General features: G+C 63.5%; 2 protein-coding genes across 3 annotated transcripts; one reads left to right on the top strand and one right to left on the bottom strand.

The window, feature by feature from the left end:
• Window positions 1–91: 91 nt before the first annotated feature.
• Window positions 92–6,247, top strand: DHPS (deoxyhypusine synthase). The gene is made up of 10 exons (XM_067560491.1): window positions 92–396; window positions 930–1,154; window positions 1,443–1,604; window positions 1,847–1,968; window positions 2,321–2,417; window positions 2,812–2,898; window positions 3,654–3,759; window positions 4,119–4,222; window positions 4,553–4,678; window positions 4,821–6,247. The coding sequence occupies exons 2-10, from the start codon at window positions 951–953 to the stop codon at window positions 4,914–4,916; spliced, it is 1,104 nt and encodes a 367-aa protein (XP_067416592.1). The 5' UTR covers window positions 92–396; window positions 930–950; the 3' UTR covers window positions 4,917–6,247.
• Window positions 4,724–11,200, bottom strand: WDR83 (WD repeat domain 83). 2 transcript variants are annotated; one of them, XM_067560493.1, is made up of 10 exons: window positions 11,102–11,200; window positions 10,348–10,626; window positions 9,798–9,918; window positions 9,329–9,404; window positions 8,651–8,699; window positions 8,393–8,519; window positions 7,956–8,023; window positions 7,166–7,274; window positions 6,578–6,692; window positions 4,724–6,445 (listed from the first exon to the last, which is right to left on the bottom strand). In XM_067560493.1, exons 2-10 carry the CDS (start codon window positions 10,448–10,450, stop codon window positions 6,290–6,292), a joined length of 924 nt encoding a protein of 307 aa, XP_067416594.1. In that variant the 5' UTR covers window positions 10,451–10,626; window positions 11,102–11,200; the 3' UTR covers window positions 4,724–6,289. The 2 variants fall into 2 exon arrangements, with proteins under 2 accessions (XP_067416594.1, XP_067416593.1); XM_067560492.1 differs by having other exon boundaries at window positions 9,299–9,404.
• Between the last annotated feature and the right edge of the window lie 13 nt (window positions 11,201–11,213).

The following is an 11,213-nucleotide window of genomic DNA, read 5'->3' on the forward strand; positions in this document are numbered from 1 at the left end:
GTGATAATGTTTAAAACAAGGGGGTTGGAGGCCAGCTGGAAGGGGGGCAGAGGGGAGTTGGAAGAGGGTCAGGCTGGGCGGGAGGGTTAGAGGCTGGGGCAGGGACGTTCCCTGGAGGACCTGAGACTGGCCCATTGGAAACCTCCGCATATGCCCTCAGCAAGGAGGCTCTCGGCGTTGGAGAGGACGCTTGACCCTTGAGGGCCCCCGTAGCCATCCCGAGTTCCGTCCAAAATGGCGACTCCCACTTGTACGGATCGAGCGCTGCAGCGCGGGGGCTGGGGAGCAAGATGGCGGCGTCCAGCTGTACGGCTCCTCCGCGGGGCGCAGGCGTGACCCAGAGGGGGCGGGGCTGCCGTAGCCGAGCATTGGGGCTAGCGGGCGACGGAGCCGCAGGTACGAGTCGAGCCTGCCCGGGAGCGCGGGGGGCCGCTGCCCTTCCCCGGCGGGGCGGGGGGAGGGGCAAATGCCTGGGCAGCTCCGCAGCCTGGGTTTCGGGGGTGTAGGGGGGGCTTGTATTGGGCGGGGGCTCCCCGGGGCCGGGAGGGTGTGGGGGGGCTGGCACGGGGGGCTGCCGAGGGGATGTGGGGGGCTGGCACGGGGGGGCTGCCGAGGGGATGTGGGGGGCTGGCACGGGGGGGGTCCCGGGGCCTGGAGGGGTGGGGGGGGCTGGAGGGGGCCAGAGGAGCTGCTTGAGGGAAAGCGGATGAGCTGGCAATGGGGGGGGGACCTGGGGACTGGAGCGCGCCCGTGGGGGGGGGGGGGGAGCTGGCCTGGGGAGGGTTCGTGGGGGCCTGGGGGGACGTGGGGGGGCCTGAAACTGGAGCTTGGATGAAGGCGGGGAGCTGCTTGAGGGGAAGGGGGGGCTGGCACTGGGGGGCTCCAGGGACGCGGGGGGCTGACCCTGCCCTGTCTCCCGTCACCCCCAGAGCCACGCGGGCGCCGGCCCCATGGAGAGCCTGGGCGAGGGGATCCCGGCCGCGGCCGTGGCGGCTGTCCTGAAGCCCAGCGCCGGCCTGCCCGAGGAGAGCCTGCAGGTGCGGGGCTACGACTTCGACCGTGGGCTGGATCACCGCGCGCTGCTCCAGTCCTACCTCACCACCGGCTTCCAGGCCACCAGCTTCGGGCAGGCCGTGCAGGAGATCAACAGGATGGTGAGAGCGGGGCAGGAGGGCAGCCAGGATGCCTGGGTTCTGTCCTGGCCCTGGGAGGGGCCCTGGGTTGAGTGGTCGGAGCGGGGGCTGGGAGCCAGGACTCCTGGGTTCTATACCTCTCTCTGCTGCTGGCTGTGGGCAAGTCACGTCCCTGCTCCGTGCCTCAGTTTCTCCATGTCCCATTCGCTCCTCGAGGCTGCCGACAAGAGGCAGGGGCTAGGGGGCCGGTAGCGTGGGCGTCTGTGCACAGGGCGGGCGCCCCTGACTCGTGGCTGCGCCGGTTCCCAGATCGCCGCGAAGCTGGAGCCGCTGGGGGAGGAGGAGCCGCGCGTGAACCTGAACCCCTGCCGCCGGCAGCCCTCGGGCTGCACCATCTTCCTGGGCTTCACCTCCAACCTCATCAGCTCGGGCATCCGCGAGACCATCCGCTACCTGGTGCAGCACAACATGGTACGGCTCCTGCCTCTGTTCCCTGCCCTCCCCCCCGGTGTCCCCTGTCCCCCTTGGCGCTGTGTATCACACCCCCCCCCCCCAGATCCCTTGGCATTGACCACCAGCCTCCCTGAGGCCCCCCCCGGTGCCAGGCTCCGACACCCGGACTGCAGCTGCCCCTTCAGCCGGGGGCGCCAAGTGTTGGGGTCCCGGGGCAGGGGTGGGGGGTTCTGACGGGCAGAGGTCCCTGTGCCGTGCAGGTGGACGTGCTGGTCACCACAGCCGGCGGCGTGGAAGAGGATCTCATCAAATGCCTGGCGCCCACCTACGTGGGGGAATTCAGCCTGCGGGGGAAGGAGCTTCGGCAGAGGGGGATCAACAGGTACGGGGGGGACGTCTGGGGGGAGGTAAGAGGGGCTGCTCCAGTCTAGCGAGGAAAGCATGCAGCAGGATCCTGGGTTTCGGGGGCGGGCAGGTGGCTAGAGCAGGGGGAGTTGGGAGCCGGGACTCCTGGCTTTTGTCCCCGGTCCTGGGCGGGGAGCGGGGCCTAGGGGTTAGTGAGAGGCTGGAGTATGACAAGCTCCGTTTCCTGTTCCTAGCCCCTCGGTCCATCCAGCTGCGTGGCCAGGCCCCTCTCTCGGGGGTCAGGAGGTGCCAGCTGGCCCTGGGCCGAGGGGCTGAGCCCAGCTGGGTTTTGTGGGGCTCGGGGACTGAGCCCGCTTGTGCCTCTCCAGGATCGGGAACCTGCTGGTGCCCAACGACAACTACTGCAAGTTCGAGGACTGGCTCATGCCCATCCTGGACCAGATGGTGGCTGAGCAGGACACGGAGGTGAGAGCCGGGGGGGCCGTGTCCCAGAGCAGGGGATGGTAGGACTCTGGGCGGGTCTCTGACCCGATCCCTACTCAACCCCCTGCCAGAATACTTGGCATGTGTAAATGGGAGGGCAATGGTTAGACAAGGGGGGGCTGGGAGCCAGGACTCTTGGGTCCTATCCCTTGGCTGAGTCATGGCCCTCCGTGCCTCAGTTTCCCCATCTGTACCACGGCAGGGGGAGCCGCCCGCCGCTGGGTGGGGGAAGCTGTGAGGATGAGTGGGTGAGCACTGATCATGCCGAGGGCCCCGGGTCTCCAAGCTGGGGGAGCGGGATGGGGTGGGGGGGAGGTCGGGTCGCCTGTGCAGGAGGGGGTGGTTTCACTGCAGCTTTGCCCCGTGGGTCCCGCAGGGCGTGAAGTGGAGCCCGTCCAAGATGATCGCACGGCTGGGCAAGGAGATGAACGACCCCCAGTCAGTCTGTTACTGGGCACAGAAGGTCGGTTGGGGGCGTCGGGGGGCAGCAGGGGGGCTGGTGCTTCAAGGGCAACACGTCTGTTCACTTCCCCACGAGGGTTCTGGCAGCAGCCGGCAAACCCTGCCCTGGCCACGGTCTGACTGGCTGATCCACCGGAGAGCTCCCTCTGGGTGACCGGGGGGAGGTGTGGGGTGTGGCGGCACTGCCCCTTTAAGAGCAGGCTAGACCCCTGGGTCCCACCCCAGCCCCCTCTTTCCCAGGGCTCCCACCCCACACACAGCACGGGGGCCCCGCTCCCCACAGACCCCCTCTAGTGGTTGTCGTCCAGCCAAGCCCTGTATCTGCACCTTCAGCCTCTCCTTGCACGGGAGGCGGCGTTTCCCGGTGCGGCGAGCGCTGGGCCGGGCCGGGCAGAGCTGGGGTCTATTCCCAGCTCTGCCACTGGGTGGCCTTAGGCACGCTTCTGCCTCTCTGTGCCTCAGTTTCCCTTCCTACCCTGTCTCTTCAGATTGTGAGCTCTTTGGGGGCAGGGGCCATCTCTTGCTGTGTGTCCACGCAGCACCCGGCACAATGGGGACCCCGATCTCGGTGGGGGGAGGGGGGTTAGACTCTACAATAATAGTGGCCATGCTCCCCAAGACGCAGCTTTGGGGGAGACTCTCCCCCAGACGGGTGTGTTGCTCTGCCTCCCCCACAACCCTATCAATTGCCACAGGGGGAAATAACCCAAACTCCCCCTGCCCTGCCCCCCACACTGCCCCACGCTCCCTTCGCAGAACAACATCCCGGTGCTGAGCCCGGCCCTGACGGACGGATCCCTGGGGGACATGATCTTCTTCCACTCCTACAAGAAACCTGGCCTGGTGCTGGACATCGTGGAAGGTGAGTCCCTGTCTTCGGTGTGTGTCCCCCTCCTTCCCCCCCGCAGCTTCACCCCAGCCCCCCTGGCTTAGACTGGCCCCCTCACTGCAGTGCTGGGGGGCGATTCCTAGTGCTGGCTGTGCCCCGCTCATACCGGGCACCTGGGAACCATCCCTCCAGTTCTGTGCAGGGTCCAGCGTCCCCCTTGCTGCGAGGAGCAGGGGGCTGGGATGTCAGGACTCCTGGGTTCTATGCCTGCTCTAGGAGGGGAGTGGGATTTGATGGTTAGGGCAGGGGATGGGGCTGTGGCAGGACTCCTGGGTTCTATTCCCGGCTGGTAGCAGGAAGGGGGTCCCCACATCTCTTTGTGCTCTCCTCAGATCTGCGGCTGATCAACACCCAGGCCATCTTCGCCAGGAAGACGGGCATGATCATCCTGGGAGGCGGGCTCGTGAAGCACCACATCGCCAACGCCAACCTGATGGTGAGGGACGGCTCAGGCCGGGAACCTGGCCACAGCCTGGGATTGGGGGGTGTCCCTGCTGCCTGGGCCGGGCTAGTGCGGGTCTGTCTGCTGCCCCCAGCTGGCCAGGCCGGGCTAGCGCAAGTCTGTCTGTCTGCTGCCCCCAGCTGGCTGGGGGCCCTTGATGTAGGTTTAGGTCCAACATTAAGTTTGGAGATTCAAGTTTTCCTCTCCAACTGCACATCCCCTCCCCCGTCACGTTTGAGGAGGGGGGGTGAGGTCTGCTGCCCCCCCCCCCCCCGTGGGGTCCAGGAGAAACCTGCCCTGGCGTCACAATCTCTCTCCCTTCAGAGGAACGGTGCCGACTACGCTGTCTACGTTAACACGGCGCAGGAGTTCGATGGCTCGGACTCGGGGGCCCGGCCGGACGAGGCGGTGTCGTGGGGGAAGATCCGCATGGACGCCAAGCCGGTGAAGGTGGGTGGGTGTGTGTGTGTGTGTGTGTGGGGTCTAGAGGGCGGGTCTGTGGGCCGTGGGGGGGACGGAGGAGGGATCTGCATGGTGGGGTGGAGGAGCTCGGGGTCTGCGCTCACGTGCCTGGTTGCTCTCCCGGTGGCAGGTTTATGTCGATGCCTCCCTGGTTTTCCCGCTGCTGGTGGCAGAGACCTTCGCCCAGAAAGCCAGCGCCTTCGCCTCCGAGAAGCAGCAGGACTGAGCCCTCCTGGCACGGCAGGGCCCTGGACTGGGATGCAGCCGGGGGTGGGAGGGGACTCCTACCCAAGCCTGATTTCCTCCCCCCCATCAGCAGAGAGTGCCTCCCACCCCCATCTTCGCTCCCTGTGACTGGCTGTGTTGGGCTCGCTGTGGGGTCCCCCCACGGCCCCAGAACTGGGGCAGGCAGGAGGGGCTGGCTGCCAAATTCACAGGGCTGGGCCATGTCTGGGCCTCAGGCCGGCTGGGTCCTAGTCCCGGCTCTGCCGCTGACTGGTTGTGACTTACCCCATTCTGCGGGGGGGGGAGCCCTTGTCCATGCTGTGGGGCTGGGATGCTCTGTGCGTTAGGCGAGGGCAGGGTCGTGTCCAGCTTCCACTCAGGGTGTTGGCAGAGTTTGGCACCTGCCTCGGGCCCCCTGGACTCGACCTGGGGCCTGTTCTTCCTTCAAGTCTTTTATTTACGGAGCGGCGTTTGAGGGGCAGGTCTTAGCAAACACGGTTTTACCATTCGGCTTTAGGGAAAGACCAGCCCTGCTCCAGTCCCCCAGCCCGGGTCTGTGCCTGCGCCGCCAACTGCGGGTTAAACGCAGGTGAAAACAGCAGCTGCGATCCAGCAACCCAGCTGTGCACTGTGGGCAGCAGCTCACGTCTCCCCCCAGCCTTTAACGTCCCCTGCTGTGTCTGTGACGTGGGGTGAGAATGCCCCACCTCAGGTTAATGCAGCATGGGGTGAATCCCCAGCAGCTACGGGGCGGGGAGAGGGGAAGCAGGCGGCTTTAAGGAACCTGCTGCCAAAGGAGGGGCTGAGGCCTCTGGCTGCTGCTTGGTGAGCGATCGCCCAGCTTGTATCCCTAGCCCGGGGCCTAGCCCTTGCGTGGGGACAGAACAAGGTCGAGGTACGGAGTTAGAACAGGAGCTAGGGGCGGGAGGTGGGATTCCTGCTGTGCTCAGCTCCAGGGATGGGGTCCAGTGGCTGGGTGTAGGACTCCGGGGTTCTATTACACTCCCTGCTGTAAGCAGATCCAGCCTTCCCAGCCCCTTTAGTCACCTCCTCTCCCCACACAGCCCCCCAGGATGCTCCCTGCATTAGCCCCTGGTCCCTTCTGCTGCTCCTGGCTGAAATCTCTGTGTGCACTCCCAGCCAGCCGTGGCTGTGTCCAGATGCCCCTGCAGCATGGGGCCAGGTGCTCAGAGGGGGGCTGGTTGGTAGATCAGGGCTGGGTAGGGCAGGGCCTGTCTGAGCTGCTGTGTGGGGCAAGAAGCAAGAGTCTGTAGAGTCCCAGCCGCCCCGACTCCGAGCCATGGCTCAATAAAGCAGCTGCCCCCAGGCTGAGTCCGTGTGTGGTTGGCTGGGAGGGGCACAGGCGCCTGCAGCTCAAGAGGCCGGCGTCGTCTCCTGCGCCGCGTGAGACGCCTCCCTCCAGAACTGCACGCAGCCCTCGGTGGCAGTGAGCAGGCAGGGCTCGCTGGGGTGGAAGGACAGGGACTGGACCACGCCTTTGCCTACGGGCAGGCTCAGCGTCAGGGAGCCCTGCGGAGGAGGAAAGCCCCTAGTGAGAACGAGCCAGGCAGCTAGGAGAGGAGGGGCCCGGCCTCCAGGGCAAAGAGTGGGGCCCCTGCCTGCTCTGGGTTAGACCTGCCCCGTGCAGGCCCCCCCCCTCACCTCAACCAGGTCCCAGAAATACACCTTCCCGTCCTCCGAGCAGCTCCCGACGTGCGTGTCCTGCTCGCTCAGGCAGCAATCCAGCTTGTAGGCCGTGTTCTTGTGGCCGGTGTACCTGAAGCAGAGACCAGACAGGATCTGCATGGGGGAGAAGGGAAGCCCCTCCCCATGTACCCCAGCTGGATCAGACCACAGGTCCGGCTGGTGCAGCATCCCCCCCACCTCCACCAGGTGGGTGCCGCAGGCTGGGCCAGCAGCGGCCTTTCCTTGTGTATGGGGCCCCTCGGGACGGATGGAGTTACAAGGAAGCCCCTAGCAGCTCAGCTCCTCAAAGGAATCTAGGTGCCTAATTCCCCTTGATTTTAGTGAGTCAGGTGCCTAAATCCCTTTGAGGAGCTGGGCCTGTGTGGAGTCAATAGCTCATCCCCTGGGCAGTCAGTGTGTGTGTGTGTGTGTCTAAGAGTCCAGACTCTGGGTGGGGCTGCCCCATAGACACACACTTGTGCAACAGGTCCTGGGACTGGCTGGGGCCCTGTGTTCAGCCCCAGCTCTGACCGGAAGGGGGGAGGGTCCCCGGCGCTCACGTACTCGCCCAGCAGCTCCCCGGTGTCCTTGTCCAGCAGGCGCAGGGTGGAGTCCAGGCTGGCGGCCAGCGTGCACTGCCCGTCCTTGCTGAAACACACGCTGCTGACGGGGCCTGCAAGGACAGAGCAGCAGGTGCTGGAGCTGATGGAAACCAGGCGTCAGCACTGAGAGGGGCCCTGGGTAAAGGCCGAGCCAGCCAGCACCTCACCCTGGGGCTGGATCAGAGCCAGCCCCTCATTCCCCCACCCTCTGAACCAGCCATCTCCCTCCCTGGGGCTGGACCCAAGCCAGTGCCCTAGAGGGGAAAGGCCCCGTGTCACATTCCTTGCCAGTCTGTCCCTCACGTGGGAACGGGGGCCCCCTAGAAGGCAAAGGCCATTTCCTGCCCCTTAATCAGACAAGCCACAGCACCAGGGCTCAGTCAGCTCTTAATCTTGGCGGGGCGTTCGCACCCAGGCCGGGCCAGGCCGGTTAAGTCCCCATGGGATGTTTCCTACAAGATCTGCTCTGGCTCACGCAGGAAATACATTAACCCAGGGACGTTGTCTGGCCCGTGCTATGCAGGAGCTCAGCCTAGACCAGGTGTTCTCAACCTACTTACCATTGTGGGCTGCATTTGCGGCCTGCATCCAATACTACCTGCATGGCCTTCAGGATGTCACATGGGCCGCAGCTGTGCTGACTGGGCCGCAGGTTGAGAACCCCAGGCCTAGATGATCACCCTGGCCCCGTCTGGCTTTGACCCCAGGGCGAGGGCTCTGGGCAGTAGCTGTTCTCTCTCCCTCACACTCACTTCCAAGGTAATCCGAGTACAGCTCCCCTGCGCGCAGGTCGTAGCGCCGAACGCGGCCATCCACAGAGCTGGGGGGGGCAACAGGGGGAGGGGTTACAAGGCAAGTACAGAGGAGGGGACACCTAGTCCACAAACACATTGCCCAGACCCAGCAGGGGAGCTCCCAGGGCAGCTCCTGAGAATAGAGTTGGAGGAAGGAATCAAGCCCCAGAACCAGCTGCATTTTCCCATACAGCAACCCACAAGGGTCAAATGTGTTGGCTGCGCATCCCTGGGTGGGGAGGTCACCTGCCTCTCCCAACCTGATGAAGGTTCTTTGGTCAGGGCCCGACTCCCAAGGCTGGGGACTCTGGCTGATCTAACTCGTGTGTCTACAGCTGAATTGTGGTTCTGCTGCCCCCTCAGTCCCCTTCCTGCCCCAGCGGAGCGCCCCTCACCCAGAGAGGATCTCGTGATCCGACACTTTCAGGCTGGACACCCCGTCCTTGGCTTCGTCCAGAATCTGGATGGGGTCGGGTCTGCGTGAGCGGCAGTCCCAGCAGCGGATGCTGGAGTCGATGGAGCCTAGGAGAGAGCACCGAGCGGATTTGGACTAACAGCCTAGGCAAGTCCCTGGATGGATCTATCCCCGCTGGACCCCAGAGTTCCTTAAGGACACGCAGTGAATCAACGGGCTACGGAGCCGGCTTGCTTACCTGACAGGATCACCGTGGCCTCTTCGTTGAACTGCACACAGTTCACCTTCTGTGGATGGAGAGATGGGTCAAAAAAGACAGCGGGGGCCGAGGGTTTTACTAACAACTGCAGCACATGGGGCGTGGCCCTGGAATGCTCTTCCCTGCATCTCTGGGCTGTCCCCTTAGCAATCTTCCCAGCCCCCCAAGCTGCACTGATCAGCCCAACCCCTCCTGAACCTGGCTGCAGCTTCCCCAACAGCCACCCCATCGCCCCCCACAACCCTTGCTACAAGCAACTCAACACAACCTCTAGCTGTTTCACCATCCTATCACCCCACCCCATTCCCCACACTCTGGCACCACTGTCCATGTGCCCCTCCAGGCAGCACCACCATCCCGGTAGCACGAAGGGTTTAGATCACCATCTGTCAGGCCCACTGATAAGAGCAAAGGAGCCTCCCTGGGCTGATGTAAGAAGCGATGGGGCAGCGGCTCCCCCCAGAGCTCCGGGCAGCCAGCTACACCTGTAGCTTGCGCTAAGTCCCAATGGGACAGGGAGACAGTATCTGGGCCTCACCCAGCCAAGTCATTCCCCACATGTTGCAGGCTGGCTGGCATCAGCTGGTAGCACCCCTCCACCCCAGGCAGTAACCAAAGGGGCCTCACCCCCGCGTGACCTCTGAACTTGCGGATCACCTGCCCAGTGGTTACGTCCCACAGGACGACCGTTTTGTCAGCCCCACAGGAGCAGAGCTGGCTGTTGTCGAAGGAGCTGTGGGGAGAAGCAGGAAGACAAGGTTAGGCATTACCATGGGGATCCAACACGCAGTCAGAGGCTACAGATGCACATCTACGAGGCTTTGCGTTCCTTTGTCATGTTGGTGAAGCCGTCCCCGTTTTATGGCTGGGGAAACTGAGGCACCAAGGGGGGAAGTGCCACACAGCACATCAGTGACCTAACAGACCCAGGACTCCTGATTCCCAGTGTCCCTCCCCCACAACCCACTAGAAACCACTCCCACCCAGAGTTGAGGATAGAACCCAGGAGTCCTGACTCCGCCCCTGCCCTTCCCCCACCTGCTTTGACCACTGCATGCCAAACACTCTAACGTGGTTTTGATCCATGGGTTGGAAGAGAGAAGTGGAGCACATCCCCCGCTCTTACCCAGCCGCGTCCAACACTTCGTAGCCATGGCCACTGTAGCTCTTCAGGAGGGTCCCCTTGTGGGGGTTCCACAGCTTGAGGGACTTGTCGCTGCCGCAGGTGAGACAGTAATTTCCATCCACTGTGGGAGACAGGACAGAGGATGATGCCCGAGCACAGCGTAGCAGCACCGGGGCTATTGCCTGCTCCACAGAGGCATCAGCCCCACAACCCCCATTTCCACCCCACAGCTGTGCTCCCTTGCTCTGCATGGCTCCCTGCTAGTCCCACTCTCCCAGCTGCTTCCCAAGCCCATCTCCTCCCAACAATCCAAGGGCAGATGTCCACTAAGACACATCCTCCCCTCTTCCCACCGGGACACAATAAGCAACACACTAACAGCCTGGACTCTTGTCACCTGCTGGCATCATTGGAAGCTGGGGCTCTAAATGCCCCACACACTTCTGACTCCATTGCTCCTGAGCCGGGACTAGAACCCAGGAGTCCTGGCTCTCGTTTCAACCTACTGGATCCCACTGTCTCACTACAGGCTCAGTGAGGACACACTCACCATTAAATCTCACTGCCCTGACCGCTCCCTGTTTGCACTCCAGATTCTGCAGCAGCTTCTTTGGCAGGTCGGGCTTCTTGGGCTTCGGTTCAGGAAATGCCATGATGGGACCCTGGCTGCCCGAACCTATGGGAATTCCCCCGGTGGCTAAATCTGGGAGCTCTGGACTCTATTGGTGTGGGGGTGGGATGATGCAACACGACAGGGCCAGGCTCGGGTGGGTTACAAATTTATCACCAGGCTCTGGCTTTATGGAGTTTCCTTGGGGGATGGTGTCACCTTGAAATGGGAGGGAAAAAATTAGCCACTCGCTCACAAGCTCGGGGGAGCACTGGTACCATCCCGGCTCAGGAAACAGGCGGCAGGTGATGTTGTGGCTGTTTCTGCCACAGGAGACAGGACCAAAGTGCAAATCCAACCCCCTGTAGATCTAGGCCCTGGCTGGGTTGGATTTGCAGCCCGGGAGGGACACAGAGGTCACCCTATTAAGACCCAGGGAGCCTTATGGAGCCGAGCACATTTAGAGTCCCCTATAGCTATCCCCAGCCATCACCTATAGAGCTGTGCACATTGTCCTTCAACCCAGCTCTTACACAGCCCCCTATGCTTCCACAGCTTGGCACCTACAGAGCCCCATAACCTTACAATGTCAGTCAGTCAGTCAGTCACCCCCATACCCTCCCCACCCCCAAGGACCCTAGAGCCCCCCAGTCTCTATAGGGCCCTCTGGTTTCCTCCCCACTGCGCTCAGTACCTGTAAGAGCCTGGGGGAACGCCGTGTCCGGCTCCCATTTCCATCCCCCAGCCCCACGGGTTCCACTTCCGGTTCCCTTAGTTCCGCCCCTTGCTCCCGCCTCCTGTAAGCA

The sequence above is a fragment of the Emydura macquarii genome, unplaced genomic scaffold (assembly GCF_026122565.2).
Source record: "Emydura macquarii macquarii isolate MOO-44397 ecotype Brisbane River unplaced genomic scaffold, CSIRO-AGI_Emac_v2 contig_2292, whole genome shotgun sequence".
Taxonomy (NCBI): Eukaryota; Metazoa; Chordata; order Testudines; family Chelidae; genus Emydura; species Emydura macquarii.

What these genes read in the sequence shown, in the direction of transcription:
- DHPS (XM_067560491.1), top strand. Translation starts at nt 951, where the DNA reads ATGGAGAGCCTGGGCGAGGGGATCCCGGCCGCGGCCGTGGCGGCTGTC. An exon ending in CGGCAGAGGGGGATCAACAG is followed by an intron (nt 1,969 to 2,320) that starts GTACGGGGGGGA and finishes GTGCCTCTCCAG; the next exon opens with GATCGGGAACCTGCTGGTGC. An exon ending in TCTGTTACTGGGCACAGAAG is followed by an intron (nt 2,899 to 3,653) that starts GTCGGTTGGGGG and finishes CTCCCTTCGCAG; the next exon opens with AACAACATCCCGGTGCTGAG.
- WDR83 (XM_067560492.1), bottom strand. Translation starts at nt 10,450, where the DNA reads ATGGCATTTCCTGAACCGAAGCCCAAGAAGCCCGACCTGCCAAAGAAG. An exon ending in GAAGTGTTGGACGCGGCTGG is followed by an intron (nt 9,405 to 9,797) that starts GTAAGAGCGGGG and finishes TTCTCCCCACAG; the next exon opens with CTCCTTCGACAACAGCCAGC. An exon ending in GATCACGAGATCCTCTCTGG is followed by an intron (nt 8,024 to 8,392) that starts GTGAGGGGCGCT and finishes TGCCCCCCCCAG; the next exon opens with CTCTGTGGATGGCCGCGTTC.